This window comes from Microcaecilia unicolor, chromosome 1, assembly GCF_901765095.1.
Source record: "Microcaecilia unicolor chromosome 1, aMicUni1.1, whole genome shotgun sequence".
NCBI classification, from domain to species: Eukaryota; Metazoa; Chordata; class Amphibia; order Gymnophiona; family Siphonopidae; genus Microcaecilia; species Microcaecilia unicolor.
Window position 1 is genome coordinate 599721387 of NC_044031.1, and position 25681 is coordinate 599747067.

Below are 25681 nucleotides of genomic sequence, written 5' to 3' on the forward strand. Positions count from 1 at the left end.
CACATGGTATATCTATCCATAAGGATTCCACGCTGCTAACCGTTTCATGTAGAATGTTAGTTTGACTCAATTCCCTCTTTAACATATAGCACAATCCCCCCACTTCCAATTTGATTCACTCAACACAATGTAAAGGCCTTGGTGGTCTAGTGGTGTCTTTAGCGCAGAAGCATCCTGAACTGCTCCTGCCCCCATCAGCTGTGCTTTAGCAGTGGTAGCTGTGATTTCCAACGGCAGCCTTGTAAAACTGCCGCAGGAGGTCGCAGCTGCCATTTTGAAATTGGGAATGATCTAAGCAAGCGGCTGCGCAGATCATTCCCAATTCCAAAATGGCTGCCGCGACCTCCCACTGGAAATTGTGGCCGCCATTTTTACAGCACAGCTGATGGGGGCAGGAGCAATTCAAGATGTTCCTGCCACGTAGTCACTACTAGACCACCAGGACATTTACAAGGTATACCCGAGGAAGGAAAGCGGTGGAAACCAGGGGGGGCGGAGGGAACGTGTTTTCTGTCAGGAGGTGGGTAGGGGGAGTATGGCTTGCAGCAGTCGTCGGGCTACAGTTTCAGGTTGCTTTCAGTGCCAAATCCAAAAAATGAAATTTGGACAGTCTCTAACATGAATTGATGTTGCAGGGTGGTACACTTGTAATGTCGGGAAATACTTTTCATGGAGAGGATGGTCAATGCTTGGAATGCTTTTCCAAACATGGTGGTGGAGACAAAAACAGTGATGGAATTCAAAAAGGCATGGGATGCACCCAGAGGATCTCTTATTAGAAAGAAGATGGTATAAAAAACAAAACTTAAATAACTGTATTCATATTGATGTGATGTAGTAGTGCTTAGACGGTGACTCCAGCTGTGAGGCACTAAGGCCAGTGCGGGCAGACTTCTACAGTCTGAGTCCCAGATATAGTTAAACAGATTAGGATGTGCTGGAGAGGGCTTTGGCAGCAACTCCAGTAGTTGAAAAGTAAGGACGATGTCAGGTGGACTTCTATGGTCTGTGTCCTATATACTGCAAAACAGATCAGAATAGGCTGGAGTGAATTTCAATGGCAACTCCAGTAGTTGGGTTAGTGCAGGAGCCCTTATCGCTACCTCAATGTGTGGCCATGCGGTAAGAGTTCTCTTACAATATGGTCATGTGTGCCTGGGGTCTTTTTACGTGCTGTGGTAAAATGGGTCCTGGTGTGTGGGAAAAACAGCCCCCGCCACTAGCGCAGGGCCATTTTTCCCACAGCTTGGTGAAAAGGCCCCTTAAAGTAAGAGCAATGGAAGAGGAGCTCCGTAAAACTCAAGTAGTGGAGGAGTTTGATAAACAATTGGTGGATTTGAAACAGCAAGTAGCCAAGTTTAAAGAATCAGCGCAGCAGGTTAAAATTAAAAAATTTTGACATGACGAGAGAGACTACCAAAGTGACAAGGTCGATATTTTGTCCTAAGAAAAACAACCTGCAGTCCGCCAAAAGAAAGTAGTGTTTGAAGGATCTTCAGGTGAATCGGACAGCGGCAGCAATAAAGCAAGTGACCAGAGCAGAGACAAAGATTCGGTGGAAGGAGGCACGGAACGTGAGGACGGAGAGGAGGAGCCAGAAGACGTGACCAAAAGAGCATGAAACCAACGATGAAAACCAGAATAGTTCAGTGGCGACTATAGCAATGAACACTTCAATGGAAAGTCCTTCACAAGAAGAACTAGAGGTGCTTTCCTTGGGATTGGGCTTCATTCCAAAAACGAAGTATGATCCCTTTTCAATTGCGGATAGAGTTTATTTATTTGTTGCATTTGTACCCCACATTTTCCCACCTATTTGCAGGCTCAATCCTGCTTATTTTCGAAGGAGAAGGGCGGCCCATCTTCCGACACAAATCGGGAGATGGCTGGCCTTCTCCTAAAGCCGGCCAAATCGGTATAATCGAAAGCCGATTTTGGCCGGCGTCAACTGCTTTCCGTCGCAGGGCTGGCCAAAGTTCAAGGGGGCATGTCGGCAGTGTACTGAAGGCAGGATGGGGGCATGGTCAAGAGATGGCCATCCTCGGCCGATAATGGAAAAAAGAAGGCCAGCCCTGACGAGCATTTGGCCGCCTTTACTTGGTCCCTTTTTGTTCACAACCAAGCCTTGAAAAGGTGCCCAAACTGACCAGATGACCACCGGAGGGAATTAGGGATCATCTCCCCTTACTCCCACAGTGGTCACCAACCCCCTCCCACCCAAAAAAAAAAATTAAAATGCATTTTTTTGCCAGCCTCTATGCCAGCCTCAAATGTCATACCCAGCTCCATCACAGCACTATGCAGGTCCCTGGAACAGTTTTTAGTGGGTACTGCAGTGCACTTCAGGCAGGCGGACCCAGGCCTAGCCCCCCCCCCCCCCCCCCCACACCTCTTACACTTGTAGTGGTAAATGGGAGCCCTACAAAACCCACCCGAAGCCTACTGTACCCACATCTAGGTTCCCCCCTTCATCCCTAAGGGCTATGGTAGTGTTGTACAGTTGTGGAGAGTGGGTTTTGGGGGGGGGGGGGGCTCAGCACACAAGGTAAGGGAGCTATGCACCTGGGAACATTTTATGAAGTCTACTGCAATGCCCCCTAGGGTGCCTGGTTGGTGCCCTGGCATGTGAGGGGGACCAATGTACTACAAATGCTGGCTCCTCCCATGACCAAATGGCTTGGATTTGGCTGGGTTTGAGATGGCCGCCATTAGTTTCCATTATTGGTGAAAACCAATGGTGGCCATCTCTAACGCCGGCGATCTCTAAGGGTAGCCCAAATGTTGAGATTTGGCCGGCCTCAACCGTATTATCGAAACAAAAGATGGCCGGCCATCTTGTTTTGATAACAGAGTCCGGTACGCCGTTTAACGGGGCCATCATTAGAGATGGCCGCCCTTATAGATGGCCGGCCCCGTTCGATTATGCCCCTCAATGTGGCTTACATAGTACCGTAGGTGTTAGCCACCTCTGGTGATGAAACAAATACAGAGTGATGATGTTACAGTCACATTAGAGAATCAAGAGAAGAAGAATAATATATTGTTCATTGCAAGTTTTGGTTTCGTTGTGTTGCTGAGTTCAGGCACTTAAGTTGGATCAGTAGGGTATGCCTTTACGAACAGATCAGTCTTTAGTGATTTCCGGAAGTTGAGGTGATCCTGCGTTGTCTTTACGGCTTTGGGTAATGCGTTCCATAGTTGCATAGGAGAAGCTGGATCTGTAAATTGATTTGTACTTGAGTCCCTTGCAGCTATGGCGGTGAAGATTTAGGTATGTTTGTGATGTTCTAATTATGTTTCTGGTTGGTAGGTCTATGAGATCAGCCATATAACTTGGGGCTTCGCCATAGATAATCTTGTGGACCAGGGTGCAGATTTTAAAAGTAATACATTCTTTGATTGGGAGCCAGTGCAGTTTTTCTCATGGGGGTTTGGCGCTGTCGAATTGCGATTTTCCAAATATAAGCCTGGCTGCTATGTTTTGAGCAGTCTGTAGTTTCTTTATGAGTAGTTCTTTACATCCCGCATAAAGTCCATTGCAATAGTCAGCATGGCTTAATGCCATTGATTGTATCAGGTTGTGGAAAGTTGCCCTCGGGAAGAATGGTTTCACGCGTTTAAGTTTCTACGTTGAGTGGAACATTTTCTTGATTGTAGAGTTAACTTGGGTCTTGAGTGTAAGGTTTCGGTTCATTGCGACACCAAGGATTTTCAGGCTATCTGAAACAGGAAGGGCGTAGTCCGGAGTGACTAAGTGTGTGGGTATATTCGTGTTGTATTGGGATGAGAGGATGAGGCAGTGTGTTTTTTCTGTATTGAGTTTTAGTTGGAATGCGTTTGCCCATGCGTTCATGATGTGGAAGCCGAGGTTAATTTAATTGGTGATTTTTGTCAGATCATGTTTGAAAGGGATGTATATTGTGATGTCGTCTGTATAGATGAATTGGTTAAGGCCCTGAGTACATAAGGACTTGGCTAATGGGGTCATCATTAGGTTGAAAAGGATCAGTGATAGTGGTGATCCTTGAGGTACTCCGCAATCTGCCTTCCAGGGTGATGATATAGTAGAGTTCACTTTCACTTGGTAAGTTCTGGTGGTTATAAAACCTTAATCCAACTAAGTATGGTTCCGCCAATCCCGAAGTAGTCTAGGAGTCTGAGCAGTATACTATGTTGAATCCCGAAGTAGTCTAGGAGTCTGAGCAGTATACTATGTTGAACGCACTGGACATGTCGAATTGGAGAAGTATACTTTTGCCTGTTGCTATTTCCTGTTTGAATTTGGCCAGGAGGGTGGTTAGCAATGTTTCGGTGCTGTGGCAGGGGCGGAATCCTGATTGTGATTCATGTAGTATTGAGAACTCGTGTATGTAATCAATCAGTTGTTTGGTTACCATACTTTCCATCAACTTGACTGCTAGTGGGATAGATGCTACTGGGCGGTAATTGGTGATGTCATTTGTTTTCTTTTTGGTATCTTTTGGTAAGGGGGTGAGTAGAATGTTGCCATTCTCCTTTGGGAAGAGGCCTTGTTGGAGCATGAAGTTTATGTGGGATCTGTTATGAAGCGAGCGGGGGCGGATTTTTAAAGGTGACTGGGGCAGGTGTCCAGTTTGCAGTGAGTGCCAGCGACTCTGTAAATCGCCTGAGCCATTGTTTCGGTAGTGAGGGGAGCGAATTATGACCAGATACGATCCGCTGGGAATTCTCCTAAGGTTGGGTCTATGCCACTGATGAAATTTTCTATATCGGCAGTGTTTTGAGGAAGACTGCTGGTGAATATTAGATCAGATACAGGAAGGGTGGGAGGGAGGTCATTATGAAAATATATTAAATTAGAAGGAACGACAATGCATTTTTCTGTTAGACACTGTGTCCCCAAGGAGGCTGAATGCAGAAATAGAATGGGTATCTCTGATATGATTGGGCTCTGTGATTGGTGGATAAGATCAGTTGGTTAGTTTAAAGAGAACAGGACAGATGCCGGTGCCACCTTTGCTGTGTAATAGTTGTCGGCAAATGGTGTCTAGCTAAATATAAGGTAAGGGTGTCTTTAAAAACTTGTGAGGCTCCCAAATTTAAGGTATTAACAACAGTTTAACAATAGTGATATTATTGTTGTCTTTTTAGGGGGTCTGTCCTTGAAAGAGCAGTTGTGAAACATGAGTCGAATTGGACAACTAGCCCCTGAGCCGACAAAGATAAGTGCACATAACATTTAAATAGTTAGTTTGGAAAAGGATAAAGTCTTATAAGAGAAGTAAAATTTAATAAGCTATTAGCATATAAAAGACCAATGACGAAGAGTGTGCATAAGACTTGATGGCATGAGATTTATTTATTTGTAGCATTCATACTCTGCTCTTTCCCGCTCGATAGCAGGTTCAGTGCGGCTTACAATGTATGGGTACAATATATCACAGAGATAACACAATGTTTGGGTACAAAATATCCCAGAGATAACACAATGTATGGGTACAAAGTATCCCATAGATAGCACAATTGTATAGAGAAGGATGAGAGGAAGAGCTATGGGGGGAGGAATGGGTTATGGTTAATGTAGGTGGTGTGGATTAGGTTCATGAATTAAGTTGGGTTGTTTGGGTAGGCTTGTTTGAAGAGGTATGTTTTCAGCAGCTTTCGGAAGGGTAGATGTTCGTTAGTTGTTCGGATGTATCTTGGTATGGCGTTCCAGAGTTGGCTGCCTATAACGGAGAAGTTGGATGCGTAGTAGGTTTTGTATTTGAGACCCTTGCAATTAGGGAGGTGAAGATTGCGATAAGTTCGAGAAGATTTGGACCCGTTCCTGGCTAGAAGGTCGATTAGATTGGTCATGTAACTTGGAGATTCTCCGTAGAGGATCTTGTGGATCAATGTGTGGACTTTGAAGTTTATTCGCTCTTTGATAGGAAGCCAGTGGAGTTTTTCACGGAGTGGTGTTGCACTTTCAAATCGTGATTTACCAAAAATGAGTCTGGCTGCCGTGTTTTGGGCGGTTTGGAGTTTTTCAGGATTTGGGCTTTGCAACCAATGAAGATGCTGTTGCAGTAGTCAGCGTGGGTGAGTACTGTGGATTGTACCAGATTGCGGAAAGTTGTTTGGGGGAGGAATGGTTTTACTCTTTTCAGTACCCACATCATGTTGAACATCTTCGTCATGGCTTTTGCGTGGGTGTCTAGAGTTAGGTGATTGTCTAACGTTACTCCCAGGATTTTTAAATTGTCGGATATTGGGATTGTAACGTCGGGGGTGGTCAGAGTGGTTGGGAGTAGAGTGGTGTGTCTTGATGAGAGGATTAAGCATTGAGTTTTTTCTTTATTCAATTTCATTTTGAAGGCATTGGCCCAGGAGGCTAAGATGTTCATGCCAGTGATTATTTTTCCAGAGATTTCTGTAAGGTTGGATTGGAAGGGGATGAATATGGTTACGTCATCTGCATAGATAAAGGGGTTAAGACCAGCTTTGGATAGGGATTTAGCCAGAGGAATCATCATATGATTGAAGAGGATCGGGGATAGAGGCGATCCTTGGGGGACTCCACATTGTGAAGAGCAAGCAGCTGATACAGATTAGGTTGATTTGACTTGATAGGATCTGGTGGTGATGAAGCTTGTTATCCATTTAATGATGTTTCCGCCAATCCCTAGTTTGTCCAGTAGTTTCGTAAGAATATTGTGGTTCACCATGTCAAATAAGCTGGATAGGTCAAACTGCAGAAGAAGTATGTTGTTGCCAAATGAAATTTCTTGTTTGAACTTGGATATTAGGGTGAGTAGTACTGTTTCAGTGCTGTGTGCAGGTTGAAAACCCGATTGTGACTCATGTAGTATGGAGAATTTTTGTATGAATTCGTTGAGTTGGGAGGTCACTCTATTTTCCGAGGCCACAGGTCAATAGTTAGTGATGTCTTTCGCTGGTTTTTTTGGGGTTTTCGGTATTGGTGTGAGTAGAATATTGCCATGTTCGGAAGGGAAGGAGCCTTGTTGAAGTAGGAAATTTAGGTGAATGGTGAGGTCCGTAATGAATCGAGCTGGGGCATTTTTCATTAGATAATTGGGGCATGGGTCCAGGAGGCAGTGAGACTTAGAGTTTGGATAGTGCTGTGGAAATTTCATTAGTGCTGAGGGGGGGGGGGGGGGGGTGAAATTTGTCCAGGAGCGGTCTGCCGGGATCTCTTCTGAGTCGGGATCCAGTTCGTCAAGGAAAGTATCCATGTTTGTGTCGTCATGGGGAATTGTGTTGCATAGATTAGTGATTTGGTTGTTGAAATATTTGGCCAGTTGGTCGGCGGATGGACAGTTTGAGGGTGAGGTAGTTACTGGATTCGTGTGGAGAAGATTCTTTATGATTTGGTATTGTTTTTTTATGTCTGTTCCAGTAGCTGTGATTTGTTTTGTGTAGTATGATCTTTTGGCTCGTTTAATGTCATTCTTGTATTTCTTTTGTGTTTGTTTCCACGCATTCAGGGTGATATCGTCTTTTGATTTGCTCCAAGTTTTTTCTAGTTTCCTGGTTTGTTTCTTTAGGTTTTTTAGTTCCTCATTGAACCATGGTGAGGGTTTTTTCTTTGTGCGTAAAGTTTTGGAGTGTAGCGGGGCGATTTCGTCCAGAATAAGTTTGCATCTATGGTCCCATTTTGTGAGAAAGTGGTTTGAGTTTGGATCTATTGACCAGTCATTGTCATAGATTTTTTGCCAGAAGGTTTCCTTATCAATTCGTCCTCTGGTGTTGATTGTTATGGGGTCAGGTGGTTTGGATTGGTCTTTTTTCCTCCATTGTATGGATAGGGTTGCTTTGTGATGGTCTGACCGGGGGAAGCTGCCCAGTGGATATCTGATAAGAGAAAGTTTTGGTCTGTGGAGTATTTGTATGAAATGATATAGAGTGTCCTTTAATATGGGTTGGTACTGTTGGAGGAAGGTTGAAGTCGAATAGTTGGAGGACGTCTTTACATTCCCGAGTGTGAGCAGAATTGGAGTCTTCTAAATGGAGGTTTTAGTATTAGTAGTATGTTGGATTTGTTACACATGCGTTTGATATGAAGTCCATGAATGTGATTTGGTTATGGTTCCAGTTGTTGGGAGGTCTGTAGAAAGTATTTAAAAGCTAAGTGTTATTTTTTCTGATATGCTGATGCCTGAAAAAGTACTTGAACGATTTTGAATCCATTGAAATAAATTAATTTTGTTTATGAATCTATTGAAAGAAATTCATTTTGTTTATTAACAATATAATATTGAGGCGATTAAAAATTCTTTTGAGCCCCCTTTTCAAAATGGAGTTTTTTGGCCCAATGATCGAACTGTAGCGTGTGTTATAAGCTGATGCAAGATCATCCCTAACCACGCTCTAAACCTTTAGGCGATTGGCCTACGGTTTCTGAGGGTTTTTTTCTCCATTTTTTTTCAAATAAGCACTAGTCAGTCAATTTTTTGCCAGAGCGGTCTTTTTGGTATTAGGTTACTCTTTTTGCTCTAGCACACTGCTTTTGTTCAGTTTGATTGTATTTGCATATTTCAGAGGGTCACAATTGTACTGTATCGTTGCTGTGTTTTCTAAATGGGAATGGCACGGTACTGCTCACCGTGGTCTCCTCGTGTTTCCCTGCAGCCCGAGTTCTCGGTATCTAATGTGCAGCAGAATTCACTCTTCAAGTCAGTTGCTGCAGTTGTTGGCTTCCGCTTGATCGATGTGATCAGTCGATTGTCTTCTCCGCTACGATCTGGGTGTACTGGTCGCAGTAAATTCCTCACTGCAACGCAACGCAGTCGAGTTTGCAGGCATTCAAAGGTTCCAATCCCGGTGCACTATCATCAGCTCGTCTGGGAGGCTTGTGATCTGGCGTTCTGGTGAGCAGCCACGTGTGTAGTGCTTCTCTCTCCTCCGTTTCAGACAACGCGCTCGGAGGCTGGCGATTCCTTTGCTTCCTTTCTTCCCCTCGTGTGTCGAAACTCCGATGACCCGTTCAGTGTTGCGAACTTGGACTGAGGGAGAGTCGACCCCGCATCAGTTCTCTGTGAGGGTCGTTGGCCGATTCGCAGGCGAGGTCGCTCGTCTTCGGCCCGGTAGTGATCTGATCTGGCCGGGATCGTGTCATGACCATGAGGCAGGTAGAGAGTCGCAGTCAGTCTACGTGCCGCCCGTTCGTGCTGGCATTCAGCGGGTCAGGCCGGTGAGTCTTGCGCTCAGCAGCACTCCTTTCGCGCTGTCCAGGCAGTCGAACAGTTCTTTTTGGGACGTGTATCGATCGGGGCCGATTCGCAGGTGAGGTCGCTCATCTTCGGCCCAGTAGTGATCTGATCTGGCCGGGGTCGTGCCGTGACCACGAGGCAGGTAGAGAGTTGCGGTCGGTCTATGCGACGCTCGTTCATGCTGGGGTTCAGCGGGTCAGGCCGGTGAGTCTCGCGCTCAGCGGCACTCTTTTCGCGCTGTCCAGGCAGTCGAACGGTTCCCTTTTGGGCCGTGTATCGATCGGGGTCATCGGAGCATCAGAAGCTCCGTGACTCTCCTATCAGTGGCCATCTTTTCCCACATAGCTCAGGTCTTTTCCCACATAGATATATGATACTTGTTATTTGTGGTCACAATTTCAGCACTTGATAATATAAGTGTGGATAAAAGTGCATGCATATATGCTATACTTGAGTCCTTTAGCCTGCATATCAGGCGAGCAATTTTATAAAAGCCCACGTGTACAGGAAAGCACTGTTTTATCTACAGAAATACTTTAAAGAACTACACTCCAAATGAGGAAAAAGGGACCTTAATGATTTTAACAATCCCCTGTATTAAAAATAATAGGCAGTGCATTAACAAATAAAATAGCTGTGTTTTTTTTATACAACTACAATATATTTTGAATATACTTTGGAAGAAAGGAATTAGACTACATATTTTTACTTACAGACTTTCCTGAAATGTCAATACAGCAGGCTTTTGATGTTCAGTGAAGAAAAAAGCTTCAGAGAATCGTCTTACCTAAGTAGAATATGAGTGTTGTCAGATTCTACGAGATTAAAAGTCACAAAATATAGTGGGCCAGATATTTAAAAAAAAAAAGCTGAGCTCCTAAATTTATGCTCCTAAGTTAAGCTCCTAAATTTGTACCTTATTTTCAGCCTAGGTTTTTAGATAAAAATTCAATTTAATCAGAAAAAAGTTATGCTTATAAATTTAGATTTGCCATTCATTTGCCTATATTTATGACTAATTTATGAATCTAGTGCTGAAAATCAATGTTAAACTCGTAACCTTTTTTCACCACCCTAAATCCACCCTGTTGCCACTCACTTTTTATATTCCTAAATTTAGTAGTTTAGTGAAATTTTGAGTATAAATTTAGGCACTCAGCCCTAGTAAATTTTCAAAGAGACCAATTTAGAAGCATAATCCTCAAAATTAGGAGCATAAATCCTTAGAATATCGAGCCCCATAAATTTAAAATCCAACCTTATGGAACTGAACATCAGTCAATAGTATGAAACTTCCCAAATCAGTAAGAGGATAATGTTATACAGTCATTTTAACACATATGTGGCAATATACCTGCATAAAATTGCTATTGTAAAATTTATGGCAAGTAAGCATGATGGTATGTAAGTGTTGCCAGAGGCACGGTCTGAGCGGAACATGGGCAGTCACATGATTATAAAAATACGCTAATCTATGCACATTCTTGAATACTCTACATGCAACATTTACATCAGCTCTACAACAGGCAAAATGCACAACTGCTAAAGGATCAGTGCTAGTATTTTAAAAGGTTGAATAGATGTCTATCCTACTAATTCTATACACTGCACTAAACGTTAGGCACCAAAATGGCCCATAACTTTAACATGGAAATTATACGCCACATTGGGAGTAAACGGCAGTTACACATGTAACTGCACTTAGACGCTATTTCATAAAAAAAAGATTGAAAGACCTTACCAATTATCGCCCAGTCACATTCATCCCATTAGTAGTTAAATTGATGGAGAGCATGGTGTCTAAACAGTTAATGGAATATATGGACAAGTTCTCACTACTGCATGAATCACAGTCAGGATTCCGCCCCTTCCATAGTACTGAAACTGTACATCACTCTTCTAGCTAAATTCAAACATGAAATTGACACAGATAAAAGTATATTCCTCCTCCAATTCGACATGTCTAGCGCATTCGACATGATAAATCATAATATATTGTTGCGTCTACTTGACCACTTTGGGATTGGAGGAAATATACTTAATTGGATCAAGGGTTTATTAATCACCAGAACATACCAAGTTAAATTAAAAACAAACATTTCAACACTGTGGAATGCACAATGCGGAGTACCACAAGGTTCCCCATTATCACCAATACTCTTCAATATAGTGATGTCCCCTTTGGCTAATTTCTTATCCAGTCAAAGCCTTCATCCGTTCATTTACGCAGATGATGTTATAATATATATCCCTTTCAGACATGACCTTTCTGAAATCTCCAATGAAATCATGCGCTGTTTAAACATCATGGATTCATGGGCAAATTCATTCCAATTGAAATTAAACACCGAAAAAACACACTGTCTAAATCCTCTCATCCCCATACAATAATTATAAACCCTCAACCCTGAACACTCCTGTTTATTCTCTTCCTATTTCTGATAGCCTCAAAATCTTAGGTGTAACTATTGATAGCCATCTTACACTTGAGAACCAAGTTAATTCCATTATAGTTTCATTCTATGTGGAAACTAAAACGTCTAAGACCTTATTTCCCGAGGGAAACATTCCGTAACTTGATACAATCAATGCTTCTGAGCCATGCAGATTACTGCAATGGATTATTTGCGGGATGTAAATTACAGCTTTTGAAGAAGCTCCAGGCAGCCCAAAACACAGCAGCCAGGCTGATATTCGGTAAAACACGTTACGATAGCGCTAAACCTCTCCGATCAAAACTGCACTGGCTCTCAATCAAAGAACGTATTACCTTCAAAATTTGCTCTTTGGTCCACAAGATTATCTATGGTGAAACAACGGGATGCATGGTTGACTTGATAGAGCTTCCGACCAGAAACAGAACCAGAGCGTCACATTCCTATCTGAACCTCCACTATCCAAGCTGCATTGGACTCAGGTACAAATCAACCTATGCATCCAATTTCTCCTACTTAGGTACACAAATGTGGAATGCACTACCAAAGACTGTGAAAACGATCCATGACCATCTAAACTTCAGGCAATCATTAAAAACCTATTTGTTTTGCAAGGCCTACTCTACTGATCCAACTTAAATGCCTTAACACCGTAATGCATCAAAACCTCACATCGTAATGGACATTGTATATTCCTTAGTTCCTTGACCCTTGTTGTACTTGTATACCCTAACCTTACCTGACCCTTATTTTCAACTGTATTTGTTTACTATCTACTGGACTTGGCGATCGCCTTGTTATGTAAGCCACACTGAGCCTGCTAATGGGTGGGAAAATGTGGGAGGGGGCGGAAAAATCGCGCCGGTGAGGTCAAAGTTCGCGATGGTGGCAAAGAAGACACCAAAAAAGGGAAAAACGTCCGAAGAACAACCTGGTTAACTTGATGTTTAAAGGAAATAGTGTTGTTTATAATAACCCCAAGTATACATACATAAAATAACAGGTGTACATAGCATTTTAATTGCTTGATTATTGAAAGTAATGCTGTAGATTTTACTGTGTTTAGAATCAATTTATTGGATTGAAACCCATCTGTCAGTTGGGATAATTTGTTATTAAAAATGGCAATGTCTAGAGCGTCAAGGTGGTTAATAGTTCAAAGCAACTGAATGTCATTAGCATATACAAAATGATAAAATCAAGAGACTGTGACAGTGACAGAAACGGTGTCAAGAAAATATTGAACAAAAGTGGGGACAATATTAATCCTTGTGGGACACCTAAAGGAGGAGTATAGGGTTTGGATGCAGCTACTGTACTATGAACAACAATGTATGTTCTATCTGATAAATAATATGAGACCTGCAAAAAATTAATATAGGAGCAATTGCCGCCTCCTATTCAAAAGATGCTAAGTGCTCCCACAAAGGCAAAATACCACAAAATGGTTTAACCCATTTTGCATTAGCCTGTTTTCCCCACACTAAAGCTGTATTAAGGGCTTAACACCTTTTAGTAAAAGGGCCCCTATATTATTAATACAACTCTGGGAACTAGTAACAATAAGTCCAGTTCAAAACCTACTGGCTGGCATGCATCTCTTGCAAAGGCTGAAGGACACATGAGGATCAAGAATTGAACTCAGTTTAAGATTAATATGCTTTCCTATACAAGTATTGTATACAACCATAACATGAATGTGTTTCAGTGTTTCACGACTCTTTCCTCCAGGAATGTTCTTGTTAATAGCTATGGAATATTTTTTTCTAATGTTACCCTCAGTGCATGATGCTCCTGAGTCAGATATGCTGTGACTTCAGGATGAAGGGTTACAGTTTCCAGAAACTGGGTCCATAATGCCAACAGGTGGGAACAGAGCCATGCAAGGTCCTTGCTAATCTGCTCAGTCATCTTTTCTGGATTACTCATAACCTGAAAGGAAAGAACAGTCTATGAAATAATGACAGTTATGACATGAGGCTTCTTTTTACACTATTATATACAAAATTCATCCAGTAAAAAGCAAGTGCAAATATTTGTTTTCTACAGATTCTAAAATATCCTGAAAATTTAAAGAATGTCAGGGGTCGATATTCAATGTAATTGGCCGAATATGGCTCTTGGCCTGTTAAAGCACCTAGTCGGTCATTTTCAGCAGTTCTTAACCAGTTAGGGTCGCTGAAAATAATTGGTTAGCATCGAACTCAAAACCAGCTATTACCATCTGAAGTCTTGGCGGCCATTTAGAAAAAGGACAGCACCAGTGAGACAGCGGTGAGAGCGGTGGCAGCAGGGCAGAAAAGAGTGAAGTTCTTTCCTGCTCCCAAAAAGGTTCTCCTGCTGCAGTTCCTCCTCCTCTACCTCACGGATGAGTGCAAGGGTGGCTGGAGAGAAGGAGAGAGGGAGGAGCTGTAAAAAAAAAAGGGATGCTGTGGGAGGGAGGGGGACACAAAAAATTTGAAAATTCTCTGCGCAGAATGTTACAGAATTTGAAAACTTTGTGCAGAGAATTTTGAAATGTTTTTGACCAGAATTTTAAATTTTTTGGCGCAAAATTCCGGCAGGAGTAGGCATTGAATTTCCAGGTTTTGTGCCTGCAGTGGCCAGCAAAATGCTGATTGCTGCTGGCTTAATATCGGGTCCCTGATTTTTTTTTACATGATTCCAAATCAATGGGACTCATTTTCAAAGCACTTAGACTTACAAAGTTTCATGCTTACTATGTAACTTGATATGTCTATGTGCTTTGAAAATATGCTTCAATATGTTTATATTTACAAAAGCATCAGACTATATGTGGATGTAATATATTAACATATTAAATGACAGCAGATAAAGATCTTATGGTCCATCCAGTCTGCTCAACAAAGCAGCCAGAGGTGTACCTACTGTTCCATGCCGGTTGCACCCCTCTATGCCCTGTTTAAAGTGAGGTAGTCATTTAAATTTTGCTTTGATTCCATTATCTTTCTATATAGGGATTCTCTATGTTTATCCCATGCATCTGGACTTTATAAGGGTCTACATTATAGACTATGAGTTCCAAAGACTATCAAGTTTCATATTAAATACGATCTTCCATAAACAATTATGCTCAATCATGTCTAGCTAGTTAATAAGATGTAATGTAATATTGTTTCTATTCAAGACTGTAATCCCCACAACAATGGAAAATATTTCTGTATCTTTTTGCTACATTTTCTTGATATCTGACTGCATTTCTTGGTACTTGAGCATTTTCTCCGCCATACGATTCACAGAGTAATCACTTGGGACTCTATGATTAATGCCAATCTAATCTTACCACAAAGCCAACATTAATTTAGTAAAGAAAAATCTTACCTCACCAATCTACTAAGTTTCTTTGAAGGGGTGACCAAAACATGTGGATAAAGGTGAGCCAGTTGATATTGTGAACCGTATCAAAGGCTTTGTTGAATCCAAGTAGAATACATCTAGTGCATATCCTTTACCCAGTTCTATGGCTATCGACCCGCCCTGCCCCCTTCCTGATGTAACTTCCTGTTTGGGATGGGTTGATCAGAGGGAAGGCCCAGTACAGGTGAGGGCAGCTTTTCAGGATGACTGCCACTGCTGCAGGGCCGAAGACACTGTGAAAACTGCAGCAAAAGGTAAACCGGGCTGGGAAGGGGAGAGAGCTGCCAGCAGTCTGGGAGGGGAGGGGGAGGGAGGGAGAGATGCCAGACCATGTAAGCAGCTGCGGAGGAGGAAGGAGGAATTGGAAGAGAACCTCAGGTGGCAGAGAAATAAGAGAGAACTGCGGGGGGAGAGGCAAAGGGAGAGAGCCTCGGATGGCCCGGGGCAAAGCAAGAGAGCCTCGGATGGCCCGGGGGAAGGGGAAGAGCCTTGGGTGGCCAGGGGGAGGGAGAACCTCGGGAGGCTGGAGGGAAGAACAGATAGAGAAACTCAGGTGGCCAGAGGGAGCGAGGGAGAGAGAACCATGGGTTGCCGAAGGGAGGGAGGGAGGGAGAGAGAACCTCAGGTGGCCGGAGGGAGCGAGGGAGAGAGAACCTCAGGTGGCCGGAGGGAGCGAGGGAGAGAGAGAGAACCTCAGGTGGCCGGAGGGAGCGAGGGAGAGAGAGAGAAACTCAGGTGGCCAGAGGGAGCGAGGGAGAGAGAACCATGGGTTGCCGAAGGGAGGGAGGGAGAGAAAACCTCAGATGGCCGGAGGGAGCGAGGGAGAGAGAGAGAGAGAGAACCTCAGGTGGCCGGAGGGAGCGAGGGAGAGAGAGAGCTTCAGGTGGCCGGAGGGAGCGAGGGAGAGAGAGAGGGAGCGAGGGAGAGAGAGAGAGAGAACCTTTGGTGGCTGGAGAGAGAGAGAGAGAGAGAGAGAGAGAGAGAGAAAACCTTTGGTGGCTGAAGGGAAGGAGGGAGAGAGAAATAGAGAACCTTTGGTGGCTGAAGGGAAGGAGGGAGACAGAGAGAAACTAGGTGGCTAGTGGGGGAGGGAAGAAGAACTTCAGGTGCAGAGGGTGAACCTCAGGTGGAGGTGGGGGGGAGAGAGGGAGAATCTCAGGAGGAGGGAGGGAGAGAGAACCTCAAGTGGCTGGGGGGAAGAAGGAGGAGGGGGAACTTCAGGGGGCTGGGTGAAAGAGGGAGGAGAAAGAGAGGATAAAGGGTGGCCGGAGCAGGGAGGGACAGAGAACTGCAAGCAGGGCTAAAATGTGAGAGAGAGATGCTGTACTATGCATGGCGGGAAGGGAGAAAATAGAGGGAGATACTAAACCGGGGGGGGGGGGGGGGGGAGAAGGGTGGAGGGAGAAGGGAGAGGGAGATAACTGACCTGGGGTGGGGAGGATGGAGGGAAGGAAGGAAGGAAGAGAAAAAAGGTGTTGGATTTGGGAAGGAGGAAATAAGGAGAGAAGCTTAATTGAGGGAGAGAAGGATGGAGGAAGAGGAAATGAAGGGAGAGGGACAGACTTTGGGCTCAGAGAGAGGGAGAGAGAGACACTGGACCTGGGGTAGAGAGATTTAAGTGAGGTGTTGTACTTGGGAGGGGAGGAGTTGGGAGAGATGGGAGAGCGAGACAATAGATGTGGGGGTAGAAGGGAGGAAGGGAGAGAGAGTTGGACCTGGAGGTGGGAGAAAGGAAGATGTTGGATCTTAATCAGTGGCATACCCCAGTGTTTCCCCAAGTCAGTCCTGGAGTACCTCCTTGCCAGTCAGGTTTTCAGGGTGCCACAATGAATATTCATGAAGTTGATTTGCATACACTGCCTACATTATATGCAAATCTCTTTCATGCATTTTCATTCTGGATATCCTGAAAACCCAACTGGCAAACGGATACTCCAAGTCTCCAGGACCGACTTGAAAAACACTGGCATAGCAACATGGGAGGAGAGGGGCCTTGGAGGCTCAGGCCCCCTCCAAAGCTTCAGTACCTGTTAAATGGCTGGTGGGGTAGCTCAAGCCGCTCCAGCCAAAGAAATCTGCTGTCGGAGTCACTCCCTTCCTCCTTGTACTGCCTCAGGAGCAAGGACGTCAGCGGGGTGCCTCCAGCCACCAACTCTTACACTTCCCAAGCATGATCATTTTGTGCACAAACTGAGCATGTTCTGGGAGTGCTGGCATCGGCGATTGGCAACAGAACAAGGAGGAAGCGGACCAATTTAGAAGTGGATTTCTTCGACTGGCGGGGCTTTGACATCCCCACCAGCAAAGGAATATCTAATGTGAAGGTAGGGGGGGAAAGAAAGGAAATGTGTGTCCTCCCCAAGTCCATCCATGTGCCCCCTTCCCAATGGACTCCTGGCTATGTCCTGCCTTTAACCTAATGATTAATCACGATTACAAATTTTAATCGAACTGCAGCCCTAGTAAAGCCATGTTGCCTTGGGTCCCGCAAGCCGCTAGATTCTAGAAAGTTAACTATCTTTTCCTTCAGCGGCAACTCCATTATTTTTCCTACCACCAACGTGAGGCTTACTGGCCTGTAGTTTCCCAACTCTTCCCTGTCCCTACTTTTGCGAAGAGGGACCACATCTTCTCATTTCCATTCCAAGGAACCTTTACCATCTCTAACGATCTATTAAATAAATCCTTAAGAGGTCCTGCCAGGATTTCTCTCAGCTGCCTCAGTATCCTGGGATGTATCCATCCAGCCCCACAGCTTTGTCCACTTTCAGATTTTCAATCACATTTCAAAAGTTGATAAATAGCTCTAGAATTACCTTCACTGTAACATTTTTCAAAAAAACCCATTCATAACTTATTTAAAAAAAAAGACATCCTTGATTCTTATAACATAAAGAACCAAATAACCAGTAGGAGTAGTTATTCATGCACAATGACTCTGCGGGTAAAAGCCAAACTTCAGTAATTCCAAACACATCTCAGGAATACATTAACAAAAGATCCATTATCAAGGGGGTTTTGTATTTCACAGATCAAGCATACACCATATTTAAGTGTTCAAACCATTGAGCATCAGACTTATTTTGAGATCTTTACTAATTGCAAAGCAGGAGATCTACACTCCCAGCAGGTACCATACACTGGACACAATTCTAAATATCTGCTCCAACCCGTAATTAAACATATTGATTAAACTCCCATATCCAAAAAAAGAACAAAACACATAATCATGTTTGAAGCAAATATTCTGTACCCCTGGACAGATAACATATTACACAGCTCTGCCGTACCAAGGATGAACAAAGGGGCATGCTCTTTGTGGCACCTTTCTATCAGAGTGCCTACAATGGCAAGCCTACAGCAGCGTGCTGCAGTTTCCGCAGTGTCTTAAACACGCCAGTCATCTTATACAGGTGTCACTTCCAGGACAGAGCTCACCACCCAGTGACTCTAAAGTAAAATGGGCGATCTAAAGTGAATGTAGCAATTCTGCAAGGTCTCTACAGCAATAAACAGCCACAAAATGGTAGGAATGAATAAAGTATGCTGGGTAACTTTGAAAAGATAAATCTGTACTCTGTGACTACCCAGTCAACTTTATCTAGCTATCTTTAACCAAGGTATAATCAAACTGCAAGTTATAGAAGACAATGTAGAAATGTCTGCATCAGTATAATCATGTAATAGCACACAGGAATGCAATATAATAGCGTTAAGCCTGATGAAATGATGTAATCAATAATCAATATGACTATGTAATCTGTGCGAATGTATACTCAAGATATAATCAGCTCTATGTAATCAATGCGAAATGTATACTCAAGATATAATCAGTATATAACCAAAGATTTATTGATTGTTAGCAAGATGAAGGCAATTTCTGCAAAAACACAGGTGTTGGGTTTCCTTCACTTAAAGTACGTTCTGCACACCATTCTAGAAAATGAGCTTCTGAGTTATTTTGGACTACTAAAAAAGGCCCGTTTCCGAAACCAATGAAACGGGCGCTAGCATGTGGCTTTTTTTGTGTGTGTATGTGTCACAGAGTTATTTTGTGTGTGTGTGTGAGTGTGAGTGTGTGAGGGTGGGGTGTGTGTCTTTTTTTTTTTGATTGTTTTGTTTTTTGGGTGGGGGGTTGGGGGATGTGCTGTGCTGTGCTGGCAAAGTGGGATGGATTGGTGTGTGGCTTTGAGGGTGTGTTTCTGTTGTGTTGTGTGTGTGTGGTTTTGTCTGTCAAGGAGGTTTGTGGAGGGGGGTCTTTCTGTTGGTGAAATGTAAATGTGGTTGTAGGGGGGGGTCAGCCTTTGCTGAGTGGTGGATTGTTTTTCCTGAGGTTTTTTTTTTTTTTGTGTTGTGCTGAGGCAGCAGTGTTGTTTTAGATGGGTGGAAGGTAGAGGAGCACGTTCTTGCTTCTTGGTCTGTCGGTATTTTTGGGCCATTTCAGGGCTGCTGTAGGGGAACACTGGAAGAGAAATGTGCTGTGGGAAGCAGCGTCGTCATTTTCCGTTGGGCTGGGGTTCTGGGCATACTGGAGGTGAGAGACGGCTTGCCTGAGGACGGGGATGGTTGTTTTAAGTTGGCGGAAGGGAGAGGAGCACGGTCTCGGGCCATCGGGGGATGATCCGGTATGTTCGGTCCATTTCAGGCCGGCTTCAGGGGAATGCTGGAACATTTATGCGCTGCGGGAAGCAGCGCCATCTTTTTCGGGGTGCTCGGGGAATCCCCGAGGTGTGAGACAGCTTGCCTGAGGCTGGGGATAGTTGGGCACGTCCTTGGCCGCTTCGGCAAAAGGGGAAGAGGAAGGGGGTGGGGAGTTACCTGCAGCCGCGTGAGAAACCGGGTATTCTTTGTTTGTTTTGTATTATTAGTTTGCACTTCTGTTGAAGAAAGAGTGGATGCCTTTCGAATGATGGAGGTGGTGTGTCGTTGTGCGGTTGTTTCGTTAGTTTGGCAGCCAGTCTCCAGCGATTCCTAGGCAGGGAAGGAGTAGGGAAACACGCTCCGCGTGTTTCCCTACTCCTCCCCCTTCCTTGGTCGCTGTTTGCTGCTGGCTGAGTCGTGGGTAATCCTTCCAGCTGGGCTGCAGCTTGTCCTGTTCACCCACGTCCCAGATAGTGAAGGGCATGCTGTTCTCCGGCTCCACCGACTCCACGTCAAGCAAACCCAAATATAGTTTGTGCTATAGGCCCTCTGGCACTCTTCAGTACCGGCATTAGGCATTTAAAAATTCCCCCTCCGGTCTATTTTTGCACATACCCACAGCAGTAATATTCTTCTCTCATTCCAGTGGTGGTTCTGTGCTCTCTGTGCTGCACAGATAATGAGCCGTTCTGTTGGTGAATGCTCCTCCCTTATTGGCATGTAGTTTCCTCTGATTGGTCCGTCTTACGTTGCCTAGCGTTGCCTGGGAACGGTTTTGTGATGGTCCTTTGTGTTTCAGAACGTTGAGGGTGTTTTTTTCTGATTGGTCCGTCATGCGAGGGCAGGGCAGAGAGACATGGTCAGTGTTGTGGCTTCACCACCATGAACTGACGAACCCTTCAGGGAGTGACTGAGTGACTTCAGAACGTTGTCTTCAGAATGCTGAGGGTGAGTTTTATTATAGTAGATATATTTCTCTGGAAGACTGTTTTTTATATTTGTTTTTAAATGTTTGATAAACTGAGCCTTTTTTGGTCATCCTGGCTCATTGCTTTAGTGCCCTCTACTCATGCTTTGATGGGAGATCAAGGTTATGATAGCTTGGGGCTTCAGCTTGATTTGAACACTACATTCGATACCGTTTGCCATATAAAACTGTATCGAATGCAGTGCTCAAATCAAGCTGAAGCCCCAAGGGGCTCAGTTTATCAAACATTTAAAAACAAATATAAAAAACAGTCTTCCAGAGAAATATATCCAAAATAACACAGAAGCTCATTTTCTAGAATGGTGGCCATGGGTGGGTCGTGTACGTTCCTAGAATTTATGTGTACTGTTACAGAATATGCCTGTTCTGTATGTAATTTAGGTGTTGACATTTACACAGGAATTTCATTGGAGTAAATAGCCGCAACTAAATATAGTTGCAGAAAACAGGTGTTGAGCGTATTCTATAAACTATGCCTAGATTTAGGTGTATTTGATAAACTGCACCTAAATTTAGGCACAATTTATAGAATACGCCTAGGTGTAACTTTTTTCTGCAATGCTTTTTTTTTTAGGCGTGATATACAGAATCTAGCCCAAAATGCATGAGCACATTTTATACTTTTTTTCAGAGCAGATACACATTTGTGTGTGGGAATTTGTACGTTATTGAGAATGGTCCAGGGAGCCTAATTTATAAAGGTGTACAAGCAACCGTGTTGACATTATAAAACGGGCTTAATATAGGTATCTTTTTCGAGTTCTCACATAGATGCCCTGTTACAAAACTATCCTCAATGGGATACACATCTTAATATTTATAGTGTATTTTTGAAAAATAAAAAGGTGTACCTGTAATTCAGTGCACAGCTGAGACAGGATATCTTCAACAGCAAGGCTGTCTAGGTAAAAAAATATATATATATAAAGAAATGTGAATGCATAGAATATCAAGCCATAAGATACAAATTATTGATATCTGCTACTTGATTTAGCTTAAGAACATTTAAGTCACGTTCTAAGGTAGAAAGTGGGTAGACTAAGCAGTAATATAGGGACTGTATTTTTACAAAAGGCTGATGAATGCATAGGACAGTAAAGGTAGTGAAGGCAATATCAGGAACACAAATTTAATTATGAGATGAGCAAAGAGAAGCCGCATTGAGCCTGTCATGAGTGGGAAAGCGCGGGGTACAAATGTAACAAAAAAAATATTTAACTGCAGGGAAGTGAGGCTGTAGCCAGAGATCAATGAGGTAGATGGTTTGCCCAGGAAGAAGAAATGGGCAAATTAGATTTAACTTTGTGGACTTTATCTAGATAAAATTTTATCTTTCTACTGGACAGAAGTATTAAATATCAGCAAAAACCTCAGAAATGGATATAGTGAGAAGGTAAAATTATGTATAATCATACCTGATAATTTTCTTTCCATTAATCATAGCTGATCAATCCATAGACTGGTGGGTTGTGTCCATCTACCAGCAGGTGGAGATAGAGAGCAAACTTTTGCCTCCCTATATGTGGTCATGTGCTGCCGGAAACTCCTCAGTATGTCGATATCAAAGCTCCATCCGCAGGACTCAGCACTTAGAGAATTACACCCACGAAGGGACACTCTGCCCAGCTCACCACCGCCGAAACGGGGGAGGGGAATTAACCCAGCTCATCCCCACACAAGTGGGGAGGGGAATCCGTCCAGCTCATCCCCGCGGAGCGGGGGAGGGACACCACACCCGCCGATGCGGGGGATCTGGCTTATCCTGCAACCGCAACCGCGGGAGGAGCTGACTGACCCTAACACCGCCGAAGCGGGAGGGGTACAAAGCTGCCCTACAGCCGCACGAAGCGGGAGGGAGTGCCGGCAGAATTTTAAGTCTCAATCCAGCCCCGTAAAACGGAGGGGAGAGGAATGCAGCAGCTCACTGTAACACAAACTCGTCTTAACTCTTGAAGAATCCAAGTGAAAAAACTTGAACACGAAGTCTTTCTGAAGTAACTGAAGACTAAACTTGAACCTGAAATGCAACCAGAATAAAAACAGTACAGATATCTGGGAGGGGCTATGGATTGATCAGCTATGATTAATGGAAAGAAAATTATCAGGTATGATTATACATAATTTTACCTTCCATATCATCAAGCTGATCAATCCATAGACTGGTGGGATGTACCGAAGCAGTACTCACCCAGGGCGGGACATTGAAATCCCTGACCTCAACACTGAAGCTCCAAACCGGGCCTCCGCCCGTGCAGCCACAGTCAAACGGTAATGCTTGGAGAATGTATGAGCCGAAGCCCAAGTTGCCGCCTTGCATATCTCTTCCAAGGAGACGGATCCGGCCTCTGCCAACGAGGCCGCCTGAGCTCTCGTGGAGTGAGCCTTCAGCTGGATAGGCGGCACCTTCCCCGCGGCCACATAAGCCGCTGCAATGGCTTCCTTGACCCATCTTGCCACTGTAGGCTTAGCAGCCTGCAGACCCTTACGAGGACCTGCAAACAGGACAAACAGATGATCCGATTTCCGGAAATCATTGGTCACTTCCAAGTATCTGATGATGACTCGTCTCACATCCAGATATTTAAGAGCAGAGTACTCCTCTGGGTAGCCCTCCCTACGAAAGGAAGGGAGACAGAGCTGCTGATTCACATGGAAGCGAGAAACAATCTTGGGCAGGAAGGAAGGCACTGTGCGAATAGTCACTCCTGCCTCAGTGAACTGCAGAAAAGGCTCTCGACATGAGAGCGCCTGGAGCTCGGAAACTCTTCTGGCTGAAGTGATAGCCACCAAAAAGACTGCTTTCAACGTCAGGTCTTTCAGAGATGCCCTCGACAAGGGTTCAAAAGGCGGCTTCTGCAATGCTCTTAGTACCAGGTTGAGATTCCACGCAGGCACCACTGAGTGCAGAGGAGGGCGCAGGTGATTAACTCCCTTGAGAAAGCGCACCACATCTGGCTGCGAAGCCAGGGAAGCACCCTTCAGGCGGCCCCTGAAGCAAGCCAGAGCCGCTACCTGGACTTTAAGGGAACTGAGCGACAGGCCTTTCTCCAGACCTTCTTGCAGGAACGCCAACACTGAAGAAATTGGAGCAGTGAAGGGAGAAAGTGAGCCTGCTTCACACCACGCTGCAAAGATACGCCAAACCCTGGCGTAAGCAGTAGAAGTAGAGCGCTTCCTCGCTCTCAGCATAGTGGCGATGACCTTGTCTGAGAAGCCCTTCTTCCTCAGACGCTGCCGCTCAATAGCCAGGCCGTAAGACCAAAGGGGGAGGGATCCTCCATCACCACGGGACCCTGATGTAACAGGCCCTGCTCCACTGGCAGCCGCAGAGGATCGTCGACTGAGAGCCTGATCAAGTCCGCATACCAGGGACGCCTGGGCCAATCCGGACCCACCAGGATTACCCTGCCGAGATGCTTTGCCACCCGGTCTAGCACCCTGCCCAACATGGGCCAGGGCGGGAACACATAGAGAAGCTCTTGTGTCGGCCACTGTTGGAGAAGAGCATCTACTCCCAGGGATCGAGGGTCCCGTCCTCTGCTGAAAAAGCGCGGCACTTGGCAATTGGCCGATGACGCCATCAGATCTAGGCTCGGCTGGCCCCAGCACTTCGTGATGTCCAAGAACGCCTGAGCAGATAGCTGCCACTCTCCGGGCTCCAAGGTATGGCGACTGAGAAAGTCCGCCTTGACATTCATGACTCCGGCAATGTGGGCCGCTGAAAGCTGCTCCAGGTTCGCTTCCGCCCACTGGCAAAGATTCATAGCCTCCTTGGCTAGAGGGGCGCTCTTGGTACCTCCCTGGCGGTTGACATAGGCCACAGCCGTGGCATTGTCCGACAGGACCCGTACAGGCTTCAACACCAGTACCGGGATGAACTCCAAAAGCGCCAACCGAATGGCTCTGAGTTCCAGGAGTGATAGACCACTTTGCCTCTGCAGGAGACCAGAGCCCCTGCGCTGTCCTTCCCAAGCAGTGGGCTCCCCAGCCCGACAACGAGGCGTCCGTCGTGACGACAATCCACTCTGGGGTCACCAGAGGCATTCCCGCAGACAACTTGACTGTCTGCATCCACCAGCTCAGCGCCTTGCGCACTGCTGGGTCCAAGGGAAGGCGCACAGCATAATCCTCCGACATCGGAGTCCAGCGCTGCAGCAAAGAGTGTTGAAGTGGTCTCATATGAGCCCTGGCCCAGGGCACAACTTCCATCGTGGCCGTCATAGAGCCCAACAGCTGCACATAGTCCCAAGCCCGAAGGGGAGAGGCTACTAGGAACTGGTCCACCTGAGCCTGAAGTTTGACAATCCGATTGTCTGGCAGGAACACTCTGCCCACTTGGGTGTCGAATCGAACTCCCAGGTACTCCAGGGACTGAGTCGGGCGCAGCTGGCTTTTCTCCCAGTTGATGATCCATCCCAGGGAGCTCAAAAGAGCAAATACCCGGTCCACAGCTTTGCCGCACTCCGCATAAGAGGGGGCTCGGATCAACCAGTCGTCCAGATAAGGATGGACTTGTACCCCTTCCTTTCGTAGGAAGGCCGCGATGACCACCATTACTTTGGAAAAGGTCCGCGGAGCAGTAGCCAACCCGAAAGGGAGGGCTCTGAACTGGAAGTGTCGTCCCAGGACTGCAAAACGCAGAAAGCGTCGATGAGGAGGCCAGATGGGAATATGCAGGTACGCTTCCTTGATGTCCAAGGATGCCAGGAACTCTCCTGCCTTCACTGCCGCTATAACAGAGCGGAGAGTCTCCATGCGAAAGTGCCGCACTTTCAAGGCCCGATTGACCCCTTTGAGGTCGAGGATAGGCCGGACAGAACCTCCTTTCTTTGGTACCACAAAGTAAATGGAGTAACGTCCCTTGCCAAGCTGACTTTCTGGCACCCGAACGACCGCGCCCAGGCGGATCAGATTGTCCAAGGTCTGCTGCACTGCCACAGCTTTGACCGGAGACTTGCAGGGAGAGAGTACAAACCCGTCTTTTAAGGGTCGGCAGAACTCTAGTTTGTAGCCGTCTCTGATGACTTCCAGCACCCACGCGTCTGAAG

At 45.2% G+C, this 25681-nt stretch overlaps 1 protein-coding gene across 1 annotated transcript in view; it reads right to left on the minus strand.

The window, feature by feature from the left end:
- The window catches only part of FAM135B (family with sequence similarity 135 member B), a 283306-nt gene that overhangs the window by 148426 nt on the left and 109199 nt on the right, over nt 1-25681 (minus strand). Inside the window, exons 9-11 of the mRNA XM_030219522.1 lie at nt 21485-21534; nt 13403-13558; nt 9905-9978 (exon numbers count right to left, since the gene is read on the minus strand). Coding sequence (XP_030075382.1) covers nt 9905-9978; nt 13403-13558; nt 21485-21534 — 280 coding nt within the window. The remainder of the gene's footprint in view (nt 1-9904; nt 9979-13402; nt 13559-21484; nt 21535-25681) is intronic.